Source organism: Mandrillus leucophaeus, unplaced genomic scaffold, assembly GCF_000951045.1.
Source record: "Mandrillus leucophaeus isolate KB7577 unplaced genomic scaffold, Mleu.le_1.0 Scaffold327, whole genome shotgun sequence".
NCBI classification, from domain to species: Eukaryota; Metazoa; Chordata; class Mammalia; order Primates; family Cercopithecidae; genus Mandrillus; species Mandrillus leucophaeus.
The window spans coordinates 1398821-1420909 of NW_012103443.1; the positions used below are offsets into that span (position 1 = coordinate 1398821).

At 42.0% G+C, this 22089-nt stretch overlaps 1 protein-coding gene across 3 annotated transcripts in view; it reads left to right on the top strand.

Annotated features, from left to right (window-relative positions):
* The window catches only part of RHOBTB1 (Rho-related BTB domain containing 1), a 132844-nt gene extending 115233 nt beyond the window's left edge, over positions 1–17611 (top strand). For all 3 annotated transcript variants that reach the window (XM_011988315.1, XM_011988316.1, XM_011988318.1), the window contains 5 exons: positions 360–478; positions 8653–8803; positions 11999–12087; positions 14758–14863; positions 15394–17611. In XM_011988315.1, coding sequence (XP_011843705.1) covers positions 360–478; positions 8653–8803; positions 11999–12087; positions 14758–14863; positions 15394–15563 — 635 coding nt within the window. In that variant the 3' untranslated portion in view covers positions 15564–17611. The remainder of the gene's footprint in view (positions 1–359; positions 479–8652; positions 8804–11998; positions 12088–14757; positions 14864–15393) is intronic.
* The last annotated feature ends 4478 nt before the right edge of the window (positions 17612–22089 follow it).

Genomic DNA, 22089 nt, shown 5'->3' on the forward strand with positions numbered 1-22089 from the left:
AACAAACATGCCGAAATGTTAACAAGGGATAAATGAGTGGTCATCATAGTTTGTTCCACTGTTTTATATGCTTGAAGTTTTGCATAGTAAGGAGGAAAAAATATTCCCTCCTTTCTGTTACTTTCTGGTTCAGAGAGTTTGTGCCGTGACTTTATGTGTGATGATGTTAAATGCAGCATGCTCCCTTAGGTGGGAGCTGGGTGTGCCAAAGCCCAAAGATGGGGATTGACATAAAATCAGCAAGTAAAGACATGCAAGAGAGTGAGAGAGACGCAGGTCAGTGGATATCGGAGCAGAAACCTTGGTTGAAGCTCTCAGCAAAGTTGGCTCATGGCTGTATTTCCTCAATTCCTTGGCAGACGTGACATTTAAATTGGACGATGGAGCCATCAGTGCCCACAAGCCGCTGCTGATCTGTAGCTGTGAGTGGATGGCAGCTATGTTCGGCGGGTCATTTGTGGAAAGTGCCAACAGTGAGGTACGTGCCTTCCTAAAGCCTAGTGGCGTCTTTATGAATATGCGTGCGCCTGTGTATTTATATAAAGTGGGTAAATAGCCAGATGACTTTCATCCTTAAACTGGCTCCATGAAATAGCTCCTTAGCAGTGCTTGAGTGTTTGGTCACCTTTCTCTTAGCTCTGCAGTTTTGAGGAGTTATTGTTTATCGGTCACTTGCGTGGGGGCACCTGGGTGCTTTACATGCCATATATCTTTTCATCCTCAGAGCCGTCCTCATCCATGAAAACAAGATCAGCTGTACCTCTTGCAAATGTCACCAGGCATGGTACTATCAAAACCAAGTACAAGAGGAGCATGTCTCCCAGTAGTTCAGAAAGTGAAAAGAGTTGGTCAGCCACCTAAGTCCTGGGCTTAGCTGTGCCCCTAACCAGACAGGGGACCTTAAGAAGCCACAATCTTGTGCCTCAACCTCCTCATCTGCAAGCTGAGGGATGCTCTAGATTGTCCTTCAGGTTACCATGAGCTACAATACTATCTAAGGCTCTGCCCTGACTTTGCCTGTGTTGAGGGGGTGTGAGGGTTTGTTAAGTTTCGGGCAACAGTAATGGAGCGAACATTTACTCCCCTGAACACACCTCTCAAGGTACTTAGGTCTAGTGAAATTAGCTGCATCACTTGTCAGCCACTGGCTCTATCTCTAGAAGAGGGATATGCTTAGAGCAGAGCAAACAACATCTTGGAGACCCTATGTCTTTTTCTTTCTTGTTGTTTTACTTTTAACTGACAAATAATAATTGTACGTAGTTACGGGGTACCCGATGTTTCAATATACATATGTTGTGGAATGATCAAATCGGGCTAATTAGCCTATCCATCACCTCAGATGTTTACCATTTCTTTGTGATGAGAACATTTAAAATCCTCTTTTAGCTATTTTGAAATATATCCAGTACCTTATTGTTCACCATACTCACCATACTGTGCAACAGAACACCACAAAAAAATTATAGGTGCATTAGACTATATGCAACTGTGGTCCTAGGTCCTCGGGAGACTGAAGTGAGAAGAACACTTGAGCCCAGGAGTTCAAAGCTACAGTGAGCTATGATTGTGCCACTGTACTCCACCCCAGGAGACAGAGTGAGACCGTGTCTCAAAAAAACAAAAGACAAAAAAAAAAAATACACCAGAACTTATTCCTCCTTTCTAACTGAAACTTCATATATTTGACAGATGGCTTTCCTTTCCCCATCCACTTGCTAATCCCAGCCTCTGGTTATCACTATTCTACTCTCTACTTTGGAGTTCAACATTTTTAGATTCCATATATAAGTGAGATGCTGTGATATTTGTCTCTCTAAACCTGGCTTATTTCACATAACATAATGTCCTTTAGGTTCACCCATGTTGTCTTGAATGACAGAATTTTCCTTTTTTAGGGCTGTATAGTATCCCATTGTGTATATGTGCCACATTTTATTATCCAACCATCCACTGATGGACACGGGCGGACTCTGCATCTTGGCTATTGTGAATAGTGCTACAATTAACATGGGAGTACGTCCTCTTTGTCTTTTTAAAAACTGTTGGAAAAGAAAAAAAATTCAATTCAAGCACTTCTAACTTTAGGAGTGAGCAAGCATTTTTGTGGAGTTTTGCAAGTATTTTTAACATCCTTTTTTAAAAAGTAAAAATAAAAACATGGGTACAGCCATGTAGTTTATTGTCCTAAGAGGCTTGTTTTGCTTGTCTCAGCGTCTTTCCAGATTTTTCAAAGAAATGCAGAAAACAATAGCTAACTTTTCAAATGAGGCAGTAGCACAAGGAATTCGAGCACTCCCATTGTGACCCAGGAGTCTGCATTTGCATCCCCAAGTAGGGAAACAGAATCCTAGAATCACAAGCCTTGGATAGCAGGGGCTAAGATTACTAGGCCACTCTCGTGCATCCAGAACAAACTGCAGCTGCTCCTAAACCAACCGCCCCCCACCCCGCCCCTAGCAAAGGGCTATCTGCTTTTCAGGGAGAAAATATTAGAGTTATCCTGATGGCCTCTTACAGTGTCTAATAACCTTTCTAAACCAGGAGACTCTCACCTGTGACTAATGAAAATGTCTCCTGAGCTTGGGTCAAAGGTGTTTTGGAGCATCATTACTAAGACAACTGCAGTACATGGAATCTGCACAGTTACAGGACTGTGGGACTCAAATTGCAACTCCTCCACTTGCAAGTGACTTGGGCAAGTGACTTAACCTTTCTTGGCTCTAGACTTCCCATCTGGAAAACAGTTATAACCCATACTGTGGTTGTGGGGTGTAAGAGTCATTACTTGCAAAGCACTTCAGAAGCATTAAATAAATGGTAGCTGCCGCTGGACTTATTCTGATGTTGTTGGTAGTGATGATATTCTTTCCCTCTTGTGTCCAGGAAAAAGTTAGGGTAGCCACCAATTTGTAAAACCTCATCCAGTTGGTATTTCACTGACTTCAGCAATCTCTGGAGATAAAGAGCTAGGAGGCTTGCTCCCCTTCTTTGTCCAGCTCACTGAAGTGTGTGCTGATTGTGCAGCCGAGGACCTGCTATTCACAGAGCAGGGAGAAGTTGATCGAGGTCAGGAACGCAGGCACAAAGGGACACTGTCAGAGCTGACCTCACGAATGCTAATCTCCTTTATCCCTTCCAAGAATGGACTGTAATCGTCTCCAGATTAAAATGTGCAGTAGAGGTGACCAAAACAAAAACTTGGCAGCAAATGTGAATGCACATGTATATGGTTGTTTGATAGCCTCTCCTGGAGGAGGCCACCTGTTTAGCACACCCTGCTGGAGAGACGAGGTCCCTCACCACTTAGAACTGGAGTCGAGGCTAATAGGTTTGTATAGATTCAAACCAGCTCAAAAGATAAAGACCATGGAACCAAGCCACTGAAGACCTGTGCCACAATTCCTTTAGCCAGTGTATTGAAAATGCAATGAGCTGTTGACATTCTCACTCCTTCCCGTCCCTTCACTTTATTTCCTGTGCAAACTATAATATAGTCTTAGCCTGACCTTGGGCAAGTGGCTCACTCTAAACCTGTTTCTTCATCTGTAAAATGGGGATAACAAGAGAACCTTCGTTAAAGGGCAGAGAAGGCACGAGAGGACATGTGTAAAGCATTGAATTTGATGCCTAGAACATACAAATGTTCAATAAATGTTAGCGACTATTAAGCTAGAGTTTTCTTGTTAAATTCTTTCCATATGGGGTTAAAGGTATTTGCCCTGGAAAGCTCTAAGTTAAAAAGCCGCCAGTCCCCTTTCGAAAGTAGGAAAGTACAATTCAGGTGGTTATAGTCGTAGGGGAAAGGCACTCAATTAATGCTCCATGATTAACATAGGTCCATGTTCACACTTGGGATTTGGCCTTTGTAGGCCAACTTTTAACTTTCTGTTATCTTGAGAAAATCTGAAAATCTGATGCCTGCCACCCTCCTGCCCCCCACCATGAGACTCAGCCTTTTTTGGAGAATTAATAGAATTAATGTGCATATCCAGAAAAGAATGAAATATGCCTATGTCCATTGATTTTAATTTAACTTTTTTGTCATTTAATATTCAGGAAAACATTGTATCTTACTTATATTTTTTCTCATTACTTTTAATGTAGCAGTAAGCATAATTCTCTCCCTAGAGGTACTCAGCAAGTGGTTCATTAAAAATGCATGCCTGGGTTGTAGTAAGCAATGCTTTGGATCTAGGATACTTTCTCATTCTCTATGAGACTGTCTCTAATTATAAGCCTAATAGTCTCAGCTAATCTTCACAATTAAAATTTTAAACCAACTAAACTGCAAGATAGAACATTGTTTAGGGTAGCATTATATTCTCTTTGATAACTCTTTTTTTTTTTTAAGAAAAAAAAAAAAACTATATCCAGCAGGTAGGATGCAAATTTTTTTTATTCCATTATTTATGAAGCTTTGCTTATACTATTTTTAAAGTGCTATAAATAAAGGTCTTTCTGTTGTCATGCAGTTAATTATAAATGTTGAAATCACAGAAACAGGCTTTTTTTAAAAATCAGCCATGAGGGGGAAAAAATGCATGCTCCAAAAGTGTTCTGAGTTTATTCTAATTTGATTTTTTTTTCTAAGGGTCTCTAACGTTATTTGCCAAATAGAGCCATCACTTCAAAAAATGTTTACATTATATTCCGCTAAAAGAAGATAGCAGGTCATAGGTGATTACAAACATCGGAACACTTCGAGGGCATTGAGGGTATCTGGGCAGGGTTGCTTACTCGAATCTGTCATCTGCTGCAGCCAGAAATAGTTTCTTTTTATTTAGGATGTTCATTTTGCTATTTCTTCTTTAAGCCATGACTTAGAACACACTCTTGCCAAAAAATGCTAAGGTAATCTGAAGATCTTCAAAACCCAGAGTTTCTGTGAAGAAAAAACTTTTAACAGCATCTATTCCAAATTCCTCCCATGTAACAGATGACGAGACTGAGGGTGAGAGAGGGTGAGTGATTTATCAAAGGTCACGCAGCACTTTAGTGATATATCCCTGGGCCTGCCCCAGGCTCTTGCACTATCACTAGAGGCATTGTTTTCAGAAGCACCAGACATCCCCATCTCTGAGAGAGCAGGTGTTAACAGGAAGCTCTGGGACTTTGTATATTAACAATTACTAACATCTTAGAGCACTTAGCACTTTGTAAAATGTGAGTACTTTCACTATTAAAATGATTCAAATTTTAAAGTTTCACAACTCAACCTTCAACTGTCTAAAAAACTATACTAATTGTATTAGTCCATCTTCACACTACTGATAAAGACATACCAGAGACAGGGTAATTTATAAAGAAAAAGGTTTAATGGACTCACAGTTCCACGTGGCTGGGGAGGCCTCACAATCATGGTGGAAGACAAAAGGCACATCTTACATGGCAGCAGGCAAGAGAGACAGTGAGAGCCAAGTGAAAGGGGAAACCCCTTATAAAACCATCAGATCTCGTGAGACTCATTCCCTACCACTAGAACAGTCTGGGGAACCGCCTCCATGATTCAATTATCTCCCATCAGGTCCCTCCCACAACACGTGGGAATTATGGGAGCCATAATTCAAGATGAGATTTGAGTGCGGACACAGCCAAACCATATCGCTAATCCAAACATTATTTCATCAAAGAAATGAAATGTTACGTGTTCCTACACACAGAAACAAATTTGTTTGAATATCTGTAAATAAATCCATTATTTGTGTAAGATAAATGCACGTGTATGTAAACATATATGTATGCGAGCATACACATGGTGTAACTGGTGCTAGATTTAGTTGAATAATTATTCATATGTGGATACAGCTGGTTAAAGGGAAGAATAACATTCCAACATCTGTATATTGCAGATGATCTAGCAAGCCCAACAGCTACTTTATTTTAAAATAATCCCAGTAATAGTTTCAACTCATTGAGTTCTATTTGTTGTAGAGGTTGTGCTGGAAACCTGAAATGATCATGCTTATCAAATCATTTATGGTAATGACTTATGTAACTCATTTATGGAACCATAATTGTTGTTTTCACCAACCATGAAAGTGGGGGATAAATTCCTTAATATTTCTAGGAACTTTTCTAAACCTTCCCTGTGATATGTTAAGGGACAGGTCTACCTATCTGAAAGGATATTCGCTCTCTGAGGTGGCTAATGGCTGCATAGGAGAATAACAAAGAAGGTTTCTATAGCTTAGAACAGTTCTGGAGCCACACTGCCAGAATGCATAAGCCATAAGCACCCTGTAGAATGTAGAGCCATTATACATACATACATAATACACTCTTTCTCTCTCTCACTGTTTCTCTCTCTCTCTCTCTCTCTGTCTCACACACACACACAGACACACAGACACACAGACACACAGTCATCCCTCAGTATCTGTGAGGGATTGGTTCCAGGACCACCCCCCGACCCGCCCACTCAGACACCAAAATCCATGAATGCTCAAGTTCCTCACATAAAATGGCAATGTATTTGCATAGATCTGTGCACATCCTCCTTTATACTTTAAATTATCTGTAGAGTGTTTCTAATACCTAATACAATGCACATGCTGTGTAAGTAGTTGTTACACTGTATTGTTTAGGAAATAATGACAAGAAAAAAGTCTGTACATGTTCAGAACAGAGGCAGTCATGCCTTTTTTTCAAATATTTTTGATCTACAGTTGGTTGAATCCACAGATGTGGAACCCACAGATATAGAGGTCTGGCTCTGTGCCTGTGTGTGCCTGAGTGTGTGTGTGTGTGTGCCTGACACTGTGTGTGTGTGTCTGAGTGTGTGTGCCTGACTGTGTGTATATGCCTGAGAGTGTGTGTGTGTGCGCCTGTGTGTGTGTGTGCCTGAGTGTGTGGGTGTGCCTGACTGTGTGTGTGTGCGCCTGAGTATGTGTGTGTGCCTGTGTGTGTGTGTGCACGTGCATGTGTATGGAGAGGTGCGATCATATAAAATATATAGATGTAACCATGTTATAAAGATGTAATCATATATAATATATAGATATATATCTTTACATGTTGTATAGAGGTTTATTAAGTATGAGAATTAAGAAGTTCATAACTGGCCAGACACAGTGGCTCATGCCTGTAATCCCAGCACTTTGGGAAGCCAAGGCAGGAAGATAACTTGAGGCCAGGAGTTTGAGACCAGCCTGGGCAACATAGCAAGCCCGCCATCTCTACAAAAAAAGAATTAATAAAATAAATTAGCCGGGCATGGTGGTACTGCCTGTAGTCCCAGCTACTAGGGAGGTGGAGGTAGGAGGATAGCTTGAGCCCAGGCCCAGGCTATCATCAAGCCACTGCTGTCCAGCCTGGGCAACAGAGTTAGACCCTGTCTCAAAAAATGAATAAAATAAAAAAGAAAGAAAAAGAAGTTCATAATTGTTCATCCTTTTGAAGTAGAATTCTTACAAACCATTAGTAAATTATGATGCTTTATTGTTGTAACTCAAACCTGTGCTTCTGTGGCATTAAACGTTTCCAGCACCGCACAGCAATTCTGAACATAAACTTTCGCGTCATACTCCCTGGGTTTAAATCCCAGTCACCACTTCCTAGCTCTGTGACCTTGGACACAAGATTTAAACGAACCTCCTTGAACTTCCGTTTCCTTTTCTATAGAATGGCAAAAGTAAGTCTCTACTCTCTAGGGCAGATATAAGCGTCCAATTAAAGAATGTGTGTGGAAAGCTTAGCGCAGTGCCTGGTTCATAGGATGCCTTCAATTACGATTAATATTTGTAATTGTCGGTATTCCAGTAATCCAAGTGATACAGTTCTGAACTACTCCAGGGCCTGTCTCATGGAGTTAGAGACCTAAAATAAAGACTAGCTGCTACACAGTGTACATCTCCATTAATCCATGCCTACCTCTCCAGCTCTCCACCTCCCAGGCAGTGCCTGGCTCTCTAGCAAGCTCTAGCATGCATTTATATGGACAACTACAGGCACTCATGAAAGAGACTGTGGGAATCCTACAGGGGACAGTTCACCTGTACCCAGTCATACTCCCCTGGAAGTCCTAAGCAAGGACTCCTTTGGATTCTCTGAATCTACTGATAACTGATAATGTTCCAGTAGTTCGGAATCCATGTGGTTGTAGGAAAAAATAATGAAGTGTATACGTTATGTAGTACATTGCAATATATTGTGCATATACTGACAGAATGTCGAAATCAAGCTGGTCACTGTGGCAGCTAGGGTGGTTGCTCAGCCTCATCCTCTGTTTTGACATCTTGGAGAGCTAGGCTCCATCGTGTCAGCAACAGTGTGGTTTGCAGCTCCCCCCAACACCTGTCGTGTTGCTAGGAGATTTCTTTCCCCACAATAGAGTATTACAAGGTGCTTGGCATGAGGGCCCCTAATGTTATCATACATTTCCAGCCCATTTGTCTGATTTATAAGTCCAAAGAGTCGTTTAAAAATTCCACATCAGGCTGTGTCAGGCAGCTCCACTCTTTTGTCATCTACAAATCAAACCATTATGTTTAAAGTCATGAATACAGAAGGATTCCTATGCACAGCCTCAAAGCAGGTGTCCAACACTCGCCAATATCAAGTCACACAGGATATTTACAAGCAGCATAGCCTGGAAGTGTGCCCACTCCCTGCTTTCTGCAGCAGAATTTAGCTTTTTGTATAACATTTCAGGTGTATCTCCCGAACATAAACAAGATATCAATGCAAGCAGTATTGGATTATCTCTATACCAAGCAGTTGTCTCCTAACTTGGATCTGGACCCGCTGGAATTAATTGCCTTGGCAAACAGATTTTGCCTGCCACACTTGGTTGCACTTGCAGGTAAGGCTGATGACTCAGGGCCATGCACTGTCTGTCATATTTATCCAAAATCACATTTAAATAAAAATATGTCTACAGAGAAGAAAAGTTGATTTTTTATCACACAAAATAGGACTGTCTTGTGTAGAATGATATGAACTAATCAAATTGCATCAGACAGCCCAATTCAATTCAACAAATACTCCTTAAGCACCCACTCTGTGGTGGACCCTGTTAGGTGATACAGCTATGAAGGTGAGTAATGCATGACCCCTGCCCTTGAGGCACACGCCCTATGCATGCTGAGTCATTTGTGCACCCCAGAGTTTGAAATAATACTATTTTGTCAACATTATCTCCGTAATAACTGCACAGACACAGTCTTTAAGAAGGCGGTAGATGCACTGTTTAGGAAAACAGATGACAGAGCCAGATTGCCTAAGATCAAACCCTGATTCCACCATTTACAGACGAGGTGACTTTGTCCTGTAACCTTCGCTCTGTGTCTCAGCTTTCTCGCTCTTTAAAATGGGGCTAATATTATTCAGCCATAGAGCTGTTTTGAAGATTAAATGAGTTAAAATATAAAGTCCTTAGAACAGCGTCTGGCACATAGTAAGCATTATGTAAGTGGTTTTCTTAAAGCTATTTTAGAAAATGTTCTGACATTGTCAAGTTCATTTTGGGAGAAAGAGAAAAAAGGGAAACTTGGCTTAACTTCACAAAATCTTATGTATCATTTCTAGATTTGTTCAGTTGGGAAGCTGAAGCAGGCCTGTATGGGATATATGCACTTAAATGGCTGTCGCTGGAATTCAGATCTTCAGCCTCATTCACTTTACACCAGAGGTGTTAAGTCGCAAGCTGGGTGTTTATCACTGTTTAGTTGATTCCTATTAACCATCAAAGCAGAAATAAACAGTGCCTGTCTTGTTCACTGGCCTTTCTTCTGAATGCCTGAGCATATTAGCTTTCGATAAATATTTGTTGAACAATTGAATGAATGAAGATGAGTGTATGAACAAACCAACCGGTCCTATCTGCACTTGATTTTCTGGCAATGTCTTTAGAAAAAATAAAGGATAGGCCGGGCACGGTGGCTCACACCTGTATCCCAGCACTTTGGGAGGCCGAGGCGGGCGGATCACCTGAGGTCGGGAGTTTGAGACCAGCCTGACCAACATGGAGAAACCCCGTCTCTACTAAAAAAAATACAAAATTAGCCACGCGTAGTGGCACATGCCTGTAATCCCAGCTACTCGGGAGGCTGAGGCAGGAGAATCGCTTGAAACCAGGAGGCAGAGGTTGCGGTGAGCCAAGATTGCGCCATTGCACTCCAGCCTGGGCAAGGAGAGCGAAACTCCGTCTCAAAAAAGAAAAAAAAAAAAAAAGATTATTTTCTCTGTCCTCTAGGCTTCTACTACACACAACCACCTGGAGATCAAAGTCCTCTCTTTGTCCTACTTCCTCCCCAGTTGGATAGAAAAAGCGAGTTGAGGCATCAATATTAGATTTATTTTTAAAAACTGTTTTTAACCAATATACCTAATAGATCCAAAAGAGGGCGCTAGATTTTTTAAATGCTGACGCTGGAGGCTTCAGTGGGCAATTACTTTCTTCAGAAACATGGGTTCCAAGCCATCTAACTATCCACAGGTTTTATGACATTAGTCCTGAGGATAAATTTTTATTTTATTTTTGAAATTGTCAAAAGTAATTTGGAGCCAAATCTGCCCAACAAGGTTTGTGATCAATCTCAGACTAGTACCATTTTTGCTTAAATGTTAAGTCTGGCAATGAAAACATGGGATTGATTTCTCCATAAAAGTTTTTTTTTTTAACTGACCCAAATAAAGCTTTTTGTGTGAACTCTAGACTTCTATGAACAATTAGTTTAGTTATTAAATGCTGTTGTTACTGTTACGATTATTTAATATACAGCTTCCCAAGATGATTCCTTTAATCCTTTCTAGTATTTGCTTTGTACTGTCTAGTGTAGAGTGTTTAGAAAATCAGTTTCTAAATGGTGTTTAAATAGTGTTTAAAAATCAGTTTCTAGTGACGATGCTTTGTGAGCCCGTGTTAAATAAATGTCAGGAAATGTTGCAGTTACTTAAAACGACAAAGCCCAGATGACTTCTCTGGGCAGTTTAGTTCCAAATAGTTCAATCCAGGTGAGGAGGTTTGTGCCAAAGAAATCATTCCATTCCCGATACTATATTGACCAGATATAGGCATACTGACCAGTAAGCATGCAGAGCTGGAGCAGAAAGTAAGCATGATTTAGACAATGTGCTGGATTAGAGAAACAAATGCAATGCTACGGATGACATCAATGTCAAAGACCTAGAAATGCTGAGCCAAGGCTGTACCCTCACACGTCAGTCTCAGAGGCAGGCAACAGCCTTTACAAAGGCAAGAGATGTCTTAGCTTCAGGCCACAATGTAAATTCAGCTTGGAAGCCCTGGACTCAAGCTCCCAAGCAGAAATGGCTCTCCCTCCTGCATTTTTGTTACTTCGGACTGCGGGTCTCCCCAGTCTTTAGAATCCAAGAGGCTGAACAGTACGTCACCATCTGTAGCTGTTGAGACAGACGTACGCAATCACATTTTTAATTCCTCAAATAGACTCATTCCTGTGTCATTCAACCTCTTCACTGTCAGGGGTATTAAGGATTGTGGTGATGTGAGTGGGGAAACTGTCAAACAGGAGCGTGTCTAAAGTCTAGAGGACTCTAGGAAGGTGCTAGAGTGTTTAGAGCCACTCCATCCAGTAGAACCTTCTGCAGTGATGGAAACATTTCATATCTGGATGGTCCAAACGGTGGCCACATGTGGCTGTTGAGCACTTACTGTGGCTAGTGTGAATGAGGAGCTGAACTTTTAATTTCATTTCATTGTAAATAATTTAAGTTTAAATAGTCTCGTGTGGCCAGGAGTTACCATCCTGCACAGAACATTGCAGGTCTGGAGGATTCTGACTATTTTAGAGCCATGAACGAGTCCCCAGAGGTGTGGGTGAAGTGGGTGGCACCAGAACCCCAAGTAGTGAAAGACCACACATCAGAGCAGCTTCTGGATTTAATTCAGATGGCTGCCCAGAGCTGTGTCCCACATTTCCTCCCTTCTTAAGTGCCCCCAGACCAACCCTCCAGGCAAGCTTCCTGGCTTGCAGGGCGTGGTTTAACATTCTCCGACCCCCTTTTTCTTCCCCAGAACAGCATGCCGTTCAGGAGTTGACCAAGGCCGCAATGAGTGGTGTGGGCATTGACGGAGAAGTGCTCTCTTACTTGGAATTGGCTCAGGTTTGTATCAGTTTGCTCTTCACCTTTTAAGTGTGTTCAATCAGTTCATTTAATGCTGATAAAACATTCCATTGTTGCATCTGTCTAAATAAAGATGTCACCACTGAGTCACAGAGGCCCCCTGTGAACACCAAGAAGATCTGAGAGTTTTACCTTTCATGTACCATTCAGCCTGCTGGGCTTCATTTGAATAAACAACACGGTCCCCACACCAGTCCCATTGTCGCCTAAGGCACCAGCTTCGCATGTGGGAGAACCACTTGGGGGAGGTTTTGTCTCTCCTCCTTCTTTGAATTCTTGGCCATGTATTTGGCCAAGCACAGACAGTTTCTAGAATTCTGTGAAGCCCTGTAATGACCCTCTGTTAATGAACATCTCACTACAGCTGTCCTGGAGTTTTCTAAAGTCAGTAGTTGCTAATATTCAGATTGTAATAACATAATCCCAATACAGACTTGCCCTCTTCTTCCAGAGAAGGTCCAAGATTCAGCTTCAGCTTCACCATGGAGTAACTTCCTCAAAGCACAAGCTAAACTCTGCCTCACTTTCCTCATCCACAGGAAACGGGATGACAGTTTGCATCCTACCAACCTTACAGATTATTTTGAGAATCAAGTGGGAGAGAATGTTCAAGAGCGAGCACTGAAGAGTGTAAGCCCTCTTAGAATGCCAGGCACATCTGCAGAATTTTCTAGTCCCTGGCATAGGCTGATTAACAATGAATTTACACTCTGAGGGAACTAAGAATAAATGCCTCCGTCTTTTCTTCAGCCTGTTAGGTTTGGCTTCCTGTGCTCCCTCTTTCCGTTAAGACAATGGCTTACTAAGTCTTAGGTCAGTCCATTTAAATCAATATTTCTCAATCAAGGGAAAGGAGGTGGTTTTAGGGAGAGGAGGTGGCATCTAGCAGGTGCTGCTCAGGCCCTTCCTACTGTGGCCAAAGGAGATGACTCAGGTGCAAAAGGGGGAAAAGGCGGAATTGAACTTTACAGCGACCAATTCATTTTGACTTAGCATTCAGCAAATATTTGTTGTTTTTCTCCCCAAATACCAGGCACTGCCCTAGGCAAAGGACGTGTACATATAAATGGTAGATCCTCTGCCCCAGGGCAATCATAGGCAAGTAAAGGAAACAGACACAAATACAAATTATTAAAATCCAATTAGGGATTACAGTGAAACTGAGAGTAGACATCGAATGCAATCGAATCAGCAAGCCCCCATCAGAACTGGTTGTCCACACTTGGAATTTGGGGTCTTTTGAAACAGTTCTGGGGGATGGTTTATAACTTGTACTCGCTCCAGCAAGTATTCCTCCTAGAGAAAAATGTAATGATGCGGAATTTCATATCGGGACCACTCACTTGGGGGAATGATTTGCAGTTGTGTCTGTGTCTGTTTGTTGCACTGTGTTCCCACCTTACCCCCACACATACCCACTACAAGGAAATAATATGATTATTGCTAAGCCCTGACAAGCCTTGGCAGGACGAGCTTAGGATGGATTCTCTCATGTCTTAGCTCGTCCATTAGACCCTAACCCAGTGATGTGCTGGTAAGTGTTTAACAGTCAGCTTGGGGGCAAGTGGGACCCTAATCTGTTACATTTGCCAATTTCTATTATATAAATACTCCCATCATGGCTGATTATAACATATGAAGTCACTAAACTCAAAGTAGGAAAGAGATGCACACAATTGGCTCTTTCAAGCTGGAACAAGCCCACCCGTCAGAACACTGCCCTAGTCTTGTTTTCAGAGAGAAATCTAACAGCAAGAGAAGTTGGAAGCACCAGCTAAAACTGTCTCTGATGTTTGGGTTGTGATTTTCAGTGAGTCTCTCGAGTGGGTTTCTGAGATCTCTGGCTTTTGGCCTCACAGTGGAGATACAGGGCTGCAGAGGAAGCGTGCTGTAGGTTCTAAGGTTCCACCCGACCAAAGAAACATCAAGAGCGACAGACAACAGAAAGGGGTGTCAGAGAAGGGCACAGACGGAAAGAGTGAGGGATCACGGCAGGCCCGCCAGGTCTGGAGAGGGAATGGGGGAGTTGACAGTTGATTTTTGAGCATCTCATATTTTTCAATCATAGCTACCTCGCTGCCACGTTCCTGAGCATTGCTTAGAAAGGAAGGGTGAAGTATCTGGATCTCTCCACCCTGCCCATACTGCCTGCTCTCCTTATGTAACCAAAGGACAGGTATAGGACAGTCACACATTCTGCAGTCTCCTCTTTCGGATCTTGGCCCCAGCAAGCTGAGCCCTGACATGCGACACGAAGTATTCCATTGCCGAGGCTTCCTTAAACAGAGATGACATCGCTGCTTTCTGCTGTGGGCTGATGTCTTCCAGAGGCCACGGTTGCTTAGCACTAGAGGGCCAGGTGGCAGGGGAGGGTGAGAGGGCAAAGCATACTTTAAGCTCGTGATTTGATACAGCAATTATTTTTGGTGCACCTAGGACAGTGGGAAAGGGAGGGGTGTGCCCAGCACTACATTGGCTGGCATCAGAGCCATGGCCAAAGTCAAAACATTGAGGTCAAAACAAGAGGTTTACCAAATTAGTTATATAAGCCCTTCATTTATTTTCACCCTTACGATGGCTTCCCCAATTTCTTTGTAGCACCTTTTTAGAAAATAGAGTCTTACCCTCCTTTTGCTCACTTTTCTGCAGTTTCACAATGCCCACCAGTTGGCCGCCTGGTGTTTGCACCACATCTGCACCAACTACAACAGTGTATGCTCCAAGTTCCGCAAGGAAATCAAATCAAAATCTGCAGGTGAGACTGTGCGAAGCCCCCATTCATCCAGCTCTCCTCACCTCTCATGGAAGCTTTTACCTTCTATGTCCCTGGAAAGGAACACAGTCAGCAGGCAGCTCACGGATAATTCCTTGAGACTAGCTGGTGGTCACATATTCATGTGAGATGACATAAAGAATAGAAGGCTGGGAATTCTCTTTGAAGAACTTGATGCTGAGGGGAGTTGGCTGGGCTGGAGTCCATGGTGCCCTGTTGCAGAGAGCGCAGAGGTGGTGGGCTTCCCCTTGTTTAGGGAGGCAAGCTTAGGAGCAGGCTTAGACTCTCAAATCAGGCGGTCCTGGGTTCAGGTTCTCTGTGCCCAGCCGCATGACTACAGGCAAGAGATTCTTCCTCTCAAAACAGTGTCACTTTTTGCAAATGATCCTAATCACAGTCCCTGCCACATCACGTTTTTGAGAGAATATTCGAGAAGCTTTAAGCTCAAGGCCTAGCACGTAAAAAGCGTCAATGAGCTGCAGGTCTTATGGTCTGATTCTTTCCTTCACCAGACAACCAGGAATACTTCGAGCGGCACCGCTGGCCCCCCGTGTGGTACCTGAAGGAAGAAGATCACTACCAGCGTGTGAAAAGGGAACGAGAGAAGGAAGATATTGCACTAAATAAGCATCACTCGAGACGAAAGTGGTGCTTCTGGAATTCATCTCCAGCAGTGGCCTGAAGAGGAAGAGAAAAAAAAAATCAGTAATCTGATCCACCACTTTTCAAAGCACTACTGTAAAATTCGTCTTATTAGAGATACGACATAGTTCAGGTTTCAGACACTGACCTTCCTCCACTTTTGTGCATTTATCTTTGTTAGGATCAAAGCACAAGCTCACCATCAATGAGCCTGGACAAAAAGGGAAGCTGACTCTCACTGCATTCCTTAAACTGATACGTATGTTTTGTTTGTTAGGAGGCTTAATAAACTTCAGTCTGTTATTTTGTTTCTTTTTATACAAAGAAAAAAAATCCAGCTTTCATGTTTCTGATTCCAAATTGGAAAATATTTTTATATGGTCTCTTGTATTTTGTTGAAATGAAAATACTGTGTATTACTTTATTTTACAGGCCACAATTGACTATGAAGTCACCCTGTGATTCTCTTTGCCCACATGACCACCGAGCATTATTACGTAATTAGAGGGTTATCCTTTTGTTGTGAAGGGAAGGAGGGGACTGAAATCCCCCAAAGTGCAAATTAGAGAGTGTTTAATCTTTGTTCTGTTGAATAACATCGGTGTAATTACAAAGTCAACTCCAAGAATGTGTATTTACAATATTTGCCGTGTTAAGTGCTGGTAATTATATGGTTATATGTGCCATGTAAAATATAGTGATATCAAATATTCTGTTGTTTCCAATGTCTAGTTGCAAGAGGATAATCTTTATAATCATTAGAAGGGCTTATTAAATCCCAGCATTATCCAGGGCAAACTCACTGGTGGACCTGAATACGTAAGATACCATTAGTGCGCTGGTGTTCCGATTGCTGTATTAGGGTTTACGTCTCTCAGTATTCCTTGAACTTGCCATGCTTCTGCATGCAGATTCTTCACTGACTTGAATTGAGATGGGCAAGGGAAAAGGTCCCTGGACTCCCTCCTGCCATCTACAGGCTTGTCACATCTCACCACCAGAAACAGGCTTCCTCAGGCTTCTCACCTGTGGCCAACTTCACTTTGTAAGACCCATATTTTTAACTCTTCCCAGGGAAAATTCATGTTTCTGCAGAAGTAGGCTAAGGCAGACCTCCCACTTCTGCTGAAATGCATTGGGAGCCTGTGAAAGCACACAGCTGGAGGCTGGGCGCCTGCGTTCTCCTACACGGAAAGGAATCTCATTCCAAGAGTCTAGGAAATGGTGCTATTGTGAGTTAGTTCTGACTCTTTCTCATTCTGAGTTTTCAGTGTTAAACTAGAAAGTGTGAGAGCAGGGGAGCTTTTGTGAGGCAGTCAGTCATTGCTTCTCTGCAAAGTAAAATGTTACAGCACACATACACACACAGAGAGCATTTCAAGGCCACAGCTCCACACCTGCCATGGGATGTTATGTGGCAGGGGATGGGGCTCATTCTGTTGGGAGGTCAAGTTACCAATGCCAAGGGCTGTTGATTTTGTTTTTATTTTTATTTTTTCTTCTAGCTTTTCAGAAGATGGAAATGAGACAGTTAAGTCCAAACCCCAATGTTGACAGCCATATGCATTTGCAAATCTATCTAGATTACAGATGGGCATTTATTATTACTGGCAGTGGAAACACACCAGATAGAAGATCTTGGGAGAGGCCCAGAAATGCAGCACCTTGTCATGACAAAAGAGGAGGCAGCAGAGGAAGGATAGTTACAAATGCATCCACCTTAATTTTTTTCAATAGGCTTGTACATCTTATTAATGGAAGGAGAAAGGAGACAGGAGAGGATAAATGTCAAGATGCAGAAGAATTGACATGTATCCCATCATAAAATGGTAGAAGTTGAGTTTTCAATGAGTAGTCATAGTTGAATTTTTACAACCAAAGCTCCCATTTGATTGTAATCTTGCCAAAATGTAATGGATGTATAAATGAACTTGGGGTATAAGCAATAATATCCACTAGTGTTGTTATCAGCTGCTGTAACCAAGTGGCTGGTTCATTTGGTTGATGCTGATTATGGCCTTTAACCATGGTGGTTTCTTGTGTGTTTTTTATTTCACAAAAAGCCAATAAAATTGTTTAGCTATAAAATGCCTCCAGTTTTGTTTTAAGGACAGACATCATATTGTGTGTGTAATTTAACAGCTTTTTTTAAACCATCAATCAAAACGTTGAGGGTGCTGGGTCATGGGAGCTTGTGCATGCTCCAGTAACAAAGCAGCTTGAATGACTTGTCATTTTTGTATTTGGTGGTGTCAGCAGAGATTCCAGTGTCATAATGTAAATGATGTGCCTGGCGCTTTGTTCTTGGCTAACACAGTATGTCACTAGACATAGTGCTGCCTGGGGCCGGGTAGGGGGCAGGGGAAGAAACTACAACTATCCTAAAGGACTTAGTATAATCTGGGTTTAGATAGTTTCCGCCAGCAGTTAAGTGATAGGTCTGAGTTGCTGAGTTCAGGAAAAGTTTCTTGAAAAGCAGGTCTGAGAAAGCCTTTGTGAAAATGTCTGGACAATTTCTGGACTTCTAGGTAATAATTTACCCAAGCTCAGAGGGAAGAAAGTCTCCAGTGAGATTTCACTGCGGGGCTTTTCTGAGTGACAGGCTACCTATAACTCTATGGGAAGGTGCTGACCACTGTAAGAAATAGCTGTGAAAAGAAGACAATGAGATTCCCAACACCTTTCTACCTTTCAGAGGTGGGTGGTCCCAGTCGTGGCACCTATTACATAAAGCATACCAGTTTCTTCTTCCCTGTAGAAAGTCTTGGTCTAAGTTTCTGGGAGTAATGTCTGGCAAATCATCAGGGATGTCAGCACCTTGTGTTGGCATTCTTTTTCTTTTATGTAACTTCAGCAAAGTTTCCTATACTGGCATTTTGAGAACCACAGACACTGCTGGTCTAGATGGAACTCCAATATTTTCATTATGGACACTCAGAAGCAAAAAGTCCAATGTTTCTAAGAGGTTTTTTCATGCTTGCTTCCAATGTATGGTATATTAGTTGTCAAAATTCCGTTTTTCATCGCTATGACACTGGCTAGGCAGAAGAAATACTACTAGTCAGAGGAAAAAAAACAAAGTGAATCTTGAGTTTGGAAACAGTTTTATGAGTTCAACACTTCTGAATGAATGCTTATCTGCAAGCTGAAGATTTGCCAGCCCTTTTCATAAATTGGATATTTTTTTTAATTGGCACAGAGATAGATAGATAGATTGATGATAGACAGACAGAGATCTCCTAGTTGGATCCTGGAGGGCAAATAGCAATAATTTCTCTTTTCTAGAAGAATGTGACTGTTGCATAAAAGTCATAAAGGTAAAAGTTAGCCAGGGAGAATGCATTTGTGTTGTACGTGTATGTGTGTGTAACCAGAAGCAGCATAATGAAGAAAAGGGCAATTTTAAAAAAAAGAAAAAAAAGAAGGAAGGTGAGGGAGGGAAAGGACCACTGAGGAAAGACATAGAATTGAATTCAACACTGTGAGTCACGGATATATTATTTATTTCAAAGTGCTAAATTAAGTCGAGAGATTACTGCATATCCCTCGACGTAATTTATTTTATGATGAAGACTGCTTTCTTGAATTTCCAATTAGGAAGCAGGTAATATATGCATCATGAAAGGTTTAGACTTAGAAGTGAAGACACTGGGGTGGCAATACTAGTGACCTTCTTTAAAAGCTACATTTCTGTAGAAGTAATGCTATACCCCTTGACTGCATTAGAAAATTCTCCCCTGTGCTGACAGTGCTTCTAAATTGGATATTTTTACTTGAGCCATTTATATGCATAGTTTCTTACTGGGCTGATATACAGGTGCTCATCAGTTAGATATTTACAGACTGTAGCCTATGAAATATGAAAGTAATTTATGAACAGGTAACTCTTGGGTGGAAACCAAGCAATCATGCAGTTGATATCCACAGACACGAAAGCATTATCAACAACAGTAGCAAACGTGAAGCGACCTGCCTCTTCTGTCGTTCAGTTTCCACAGTGACATGGATTTCCAACAGAACATAGATGAAATGGGTGTTACCTAAATGTGGCCCCATGCTTCGAAGGAATATTTAAGTTCTTTGAATATGTTCTCAATCCCAAATACAAGAATGGTTAGATGTTACAGGCAATCAGTGAGGACAGAATTGATTCATTTCTTTCCACTTGGATGCCAACCAAAGTCTGACTATTCTTAAAATTCCCTTCCAATATGGTAAAAAATATATATATATATATATATCCTTTGATTTGATGATTCATGGTAGTCCCAATTGGGGTGATACTCCCCTGGAAGGTTAAGTTCAACTGTCATGTGAAAAGATACACAACTTCTCTAACCTTTAGTCATCTAGAGAATGGGAACAGATATCACTGAGTTTTCAGTACAAGTTAAATGAGATGATTTAGGTAAGGCAGCCATATGCCAAATATCTTGGACATAGTAAGTACTTAGTGAATGGAAGCGAAAAACAGATGAAATGGAACCTGCGTGCTCAGCATTTTTGACCTTGGTTTTCAAGGCCAAAACCAAGGTCAAAAATCCAAGAGAGAAGACAATCATGCATGTTGCAGAACAGAGTAGTGTGGTCTTTTCCTGCCAGTCTCTTCAACCAAATGCTGACGTTGCTGCTTAGTGCTTCATGACAGTGGTTTAACAATTAGAAAATAAGAGCTGTGATAAGGTAAATAATAATTATTATTAATAATAATGGGCTGGACGGAAAGGTGGGTGGTGGGAGAAAAGAAGAAAGGGTGACCCTTTCTAAGAGAACATTTGCCCTCACTAGGGCCTCCACGTTCTCTATTAAGTAAAGCCAGCCCACCTCAGGGCTGAGCTTGGCTGAACCACTGATTGACTCAGGAGCAATTCGTCTTCACTCTCCCAATCATTTTTTTCCTTCTTTTCTTGAGGGTTGGATGCACAAAGTCTAGTTAGCCATGCTTCTCAGTGCTTGTCACATTGTCATCCTCAGTCAACACAAAGCCCTCTCTTTTTATATTTTCTCTTTCTTCCAAAATACCCACTCTCATCTTCTGTTCAATGTATGTCTTTAAACATGTGGGTTTCTTTATACACAGTGTTGTTTCATGTGCATAATTGTTACACAAATGGTGTTACATAGCAAATTTCCTTCTATCTACTTTTCTGACTCCACACTGTTCTGGAAATCTAGCCATTTTACAATGTGTGCATCTAGTCCATGGCTCCCCGGGGCTGCCTAGACTCCCATAGGCGGCATCTATCCCATGTGATTCCTCCATTCAACTGGTGATAGAACCACTAGCCAATTCCCATTCCTTGGCCCTACAGTGAGCCTTCTTGTACATGCCCTGGGGTCCAGATCTAAAAATGAATTCCAGGCTGGGCATGGTAGCTCACTCCCACAATCCCAGCACTTTGGGAGACCAAGGCAGTCAGATCACTTGAGGTTAGGAGTTTGAGACCAGCCTGGCCAACATGGTGAAACCCTGTCTCTACTAAAACTACAAAAATTAACCAGATGTGGTGGTGCACACCTGTAATCCCAGCTACTCAGGAGGCTGACGCAGGAAAATTGCTTGAACCCAGGAGGCAGAGGTTGCAGTAAGCCAAGATAGCACCACTGCACTCCAGCCTGGGTGACAGAGAGAGACTATGTCTCAGAAAAAGTAAAAATGAATTCCAGGTCCCACTCCAGATGTACTGAATCAAAGCCTCCCAAAGTGACAGGCATGTGTGGGAAGGGAACACTGAACTCAATGACCAAAATCCTTCCCTACCTTAGCACTAAGACAACATGCAAAGAATCTGAAAGGCTATGAGCCAGCCCGGAGACTGGTTCCTCTGACCAGCAAGAAGAGAAACTAGGTTTAGCTTCCTGCCACCTGAGAGGCTTCAAGAGGCTTCCCTGATTGTGAAAGTTATTACCTATTACAACGAGTTATTCCATCCCAAATGGCCTTGGCCTTTTGTATCATCTGACCCTCGTGAAAGGCAAGAGGCCAAGATGACTTCTTAAGAGCTCCCTAAATACTAAGATGCCTGTTTTTCTGCATTTAAAAAACTTCCCTAGCTTGATTTAATCATGTCACAGTGTATTCAGATAGCAAAGCATCACGTTACACACTATAAATATGTACAATTTTATTTGTCAATTATACCTTAATAAAGCCGGAGGGAAAATTCCCTAGTGAGCTTGTGCATGTGTCGAAGGATGTCTTCTAATTTCATTTCACATGTGAAATCTGAAGAAAAGTAAGCTTCCAGTACACATTTTGGAGACTGTTGAAACTGCCTCGGAAGTCCTGGATAAATTATTTCTTGGACATAAAACTTCCCTATCTCCTAGTTTCCTGTCCCCGCCCCGCCAACCCCGCACAGAGCACACCACCTAATTAGATGGAGAGTGCTGAAATCACTGTGTTTTCTCTCTCAGCCCCTCTCCCATTATCAGATTTGGACCCCTTTACCACTGTCACCAGGATACCACTTCACTTTATATACCTGAGATTTCTTTTTAAATGAGTAGTCAAGCCGGGCACAGTGGCTGAAGCCTGTAATCCCAGCACTTTGGGAGGCCGAGGC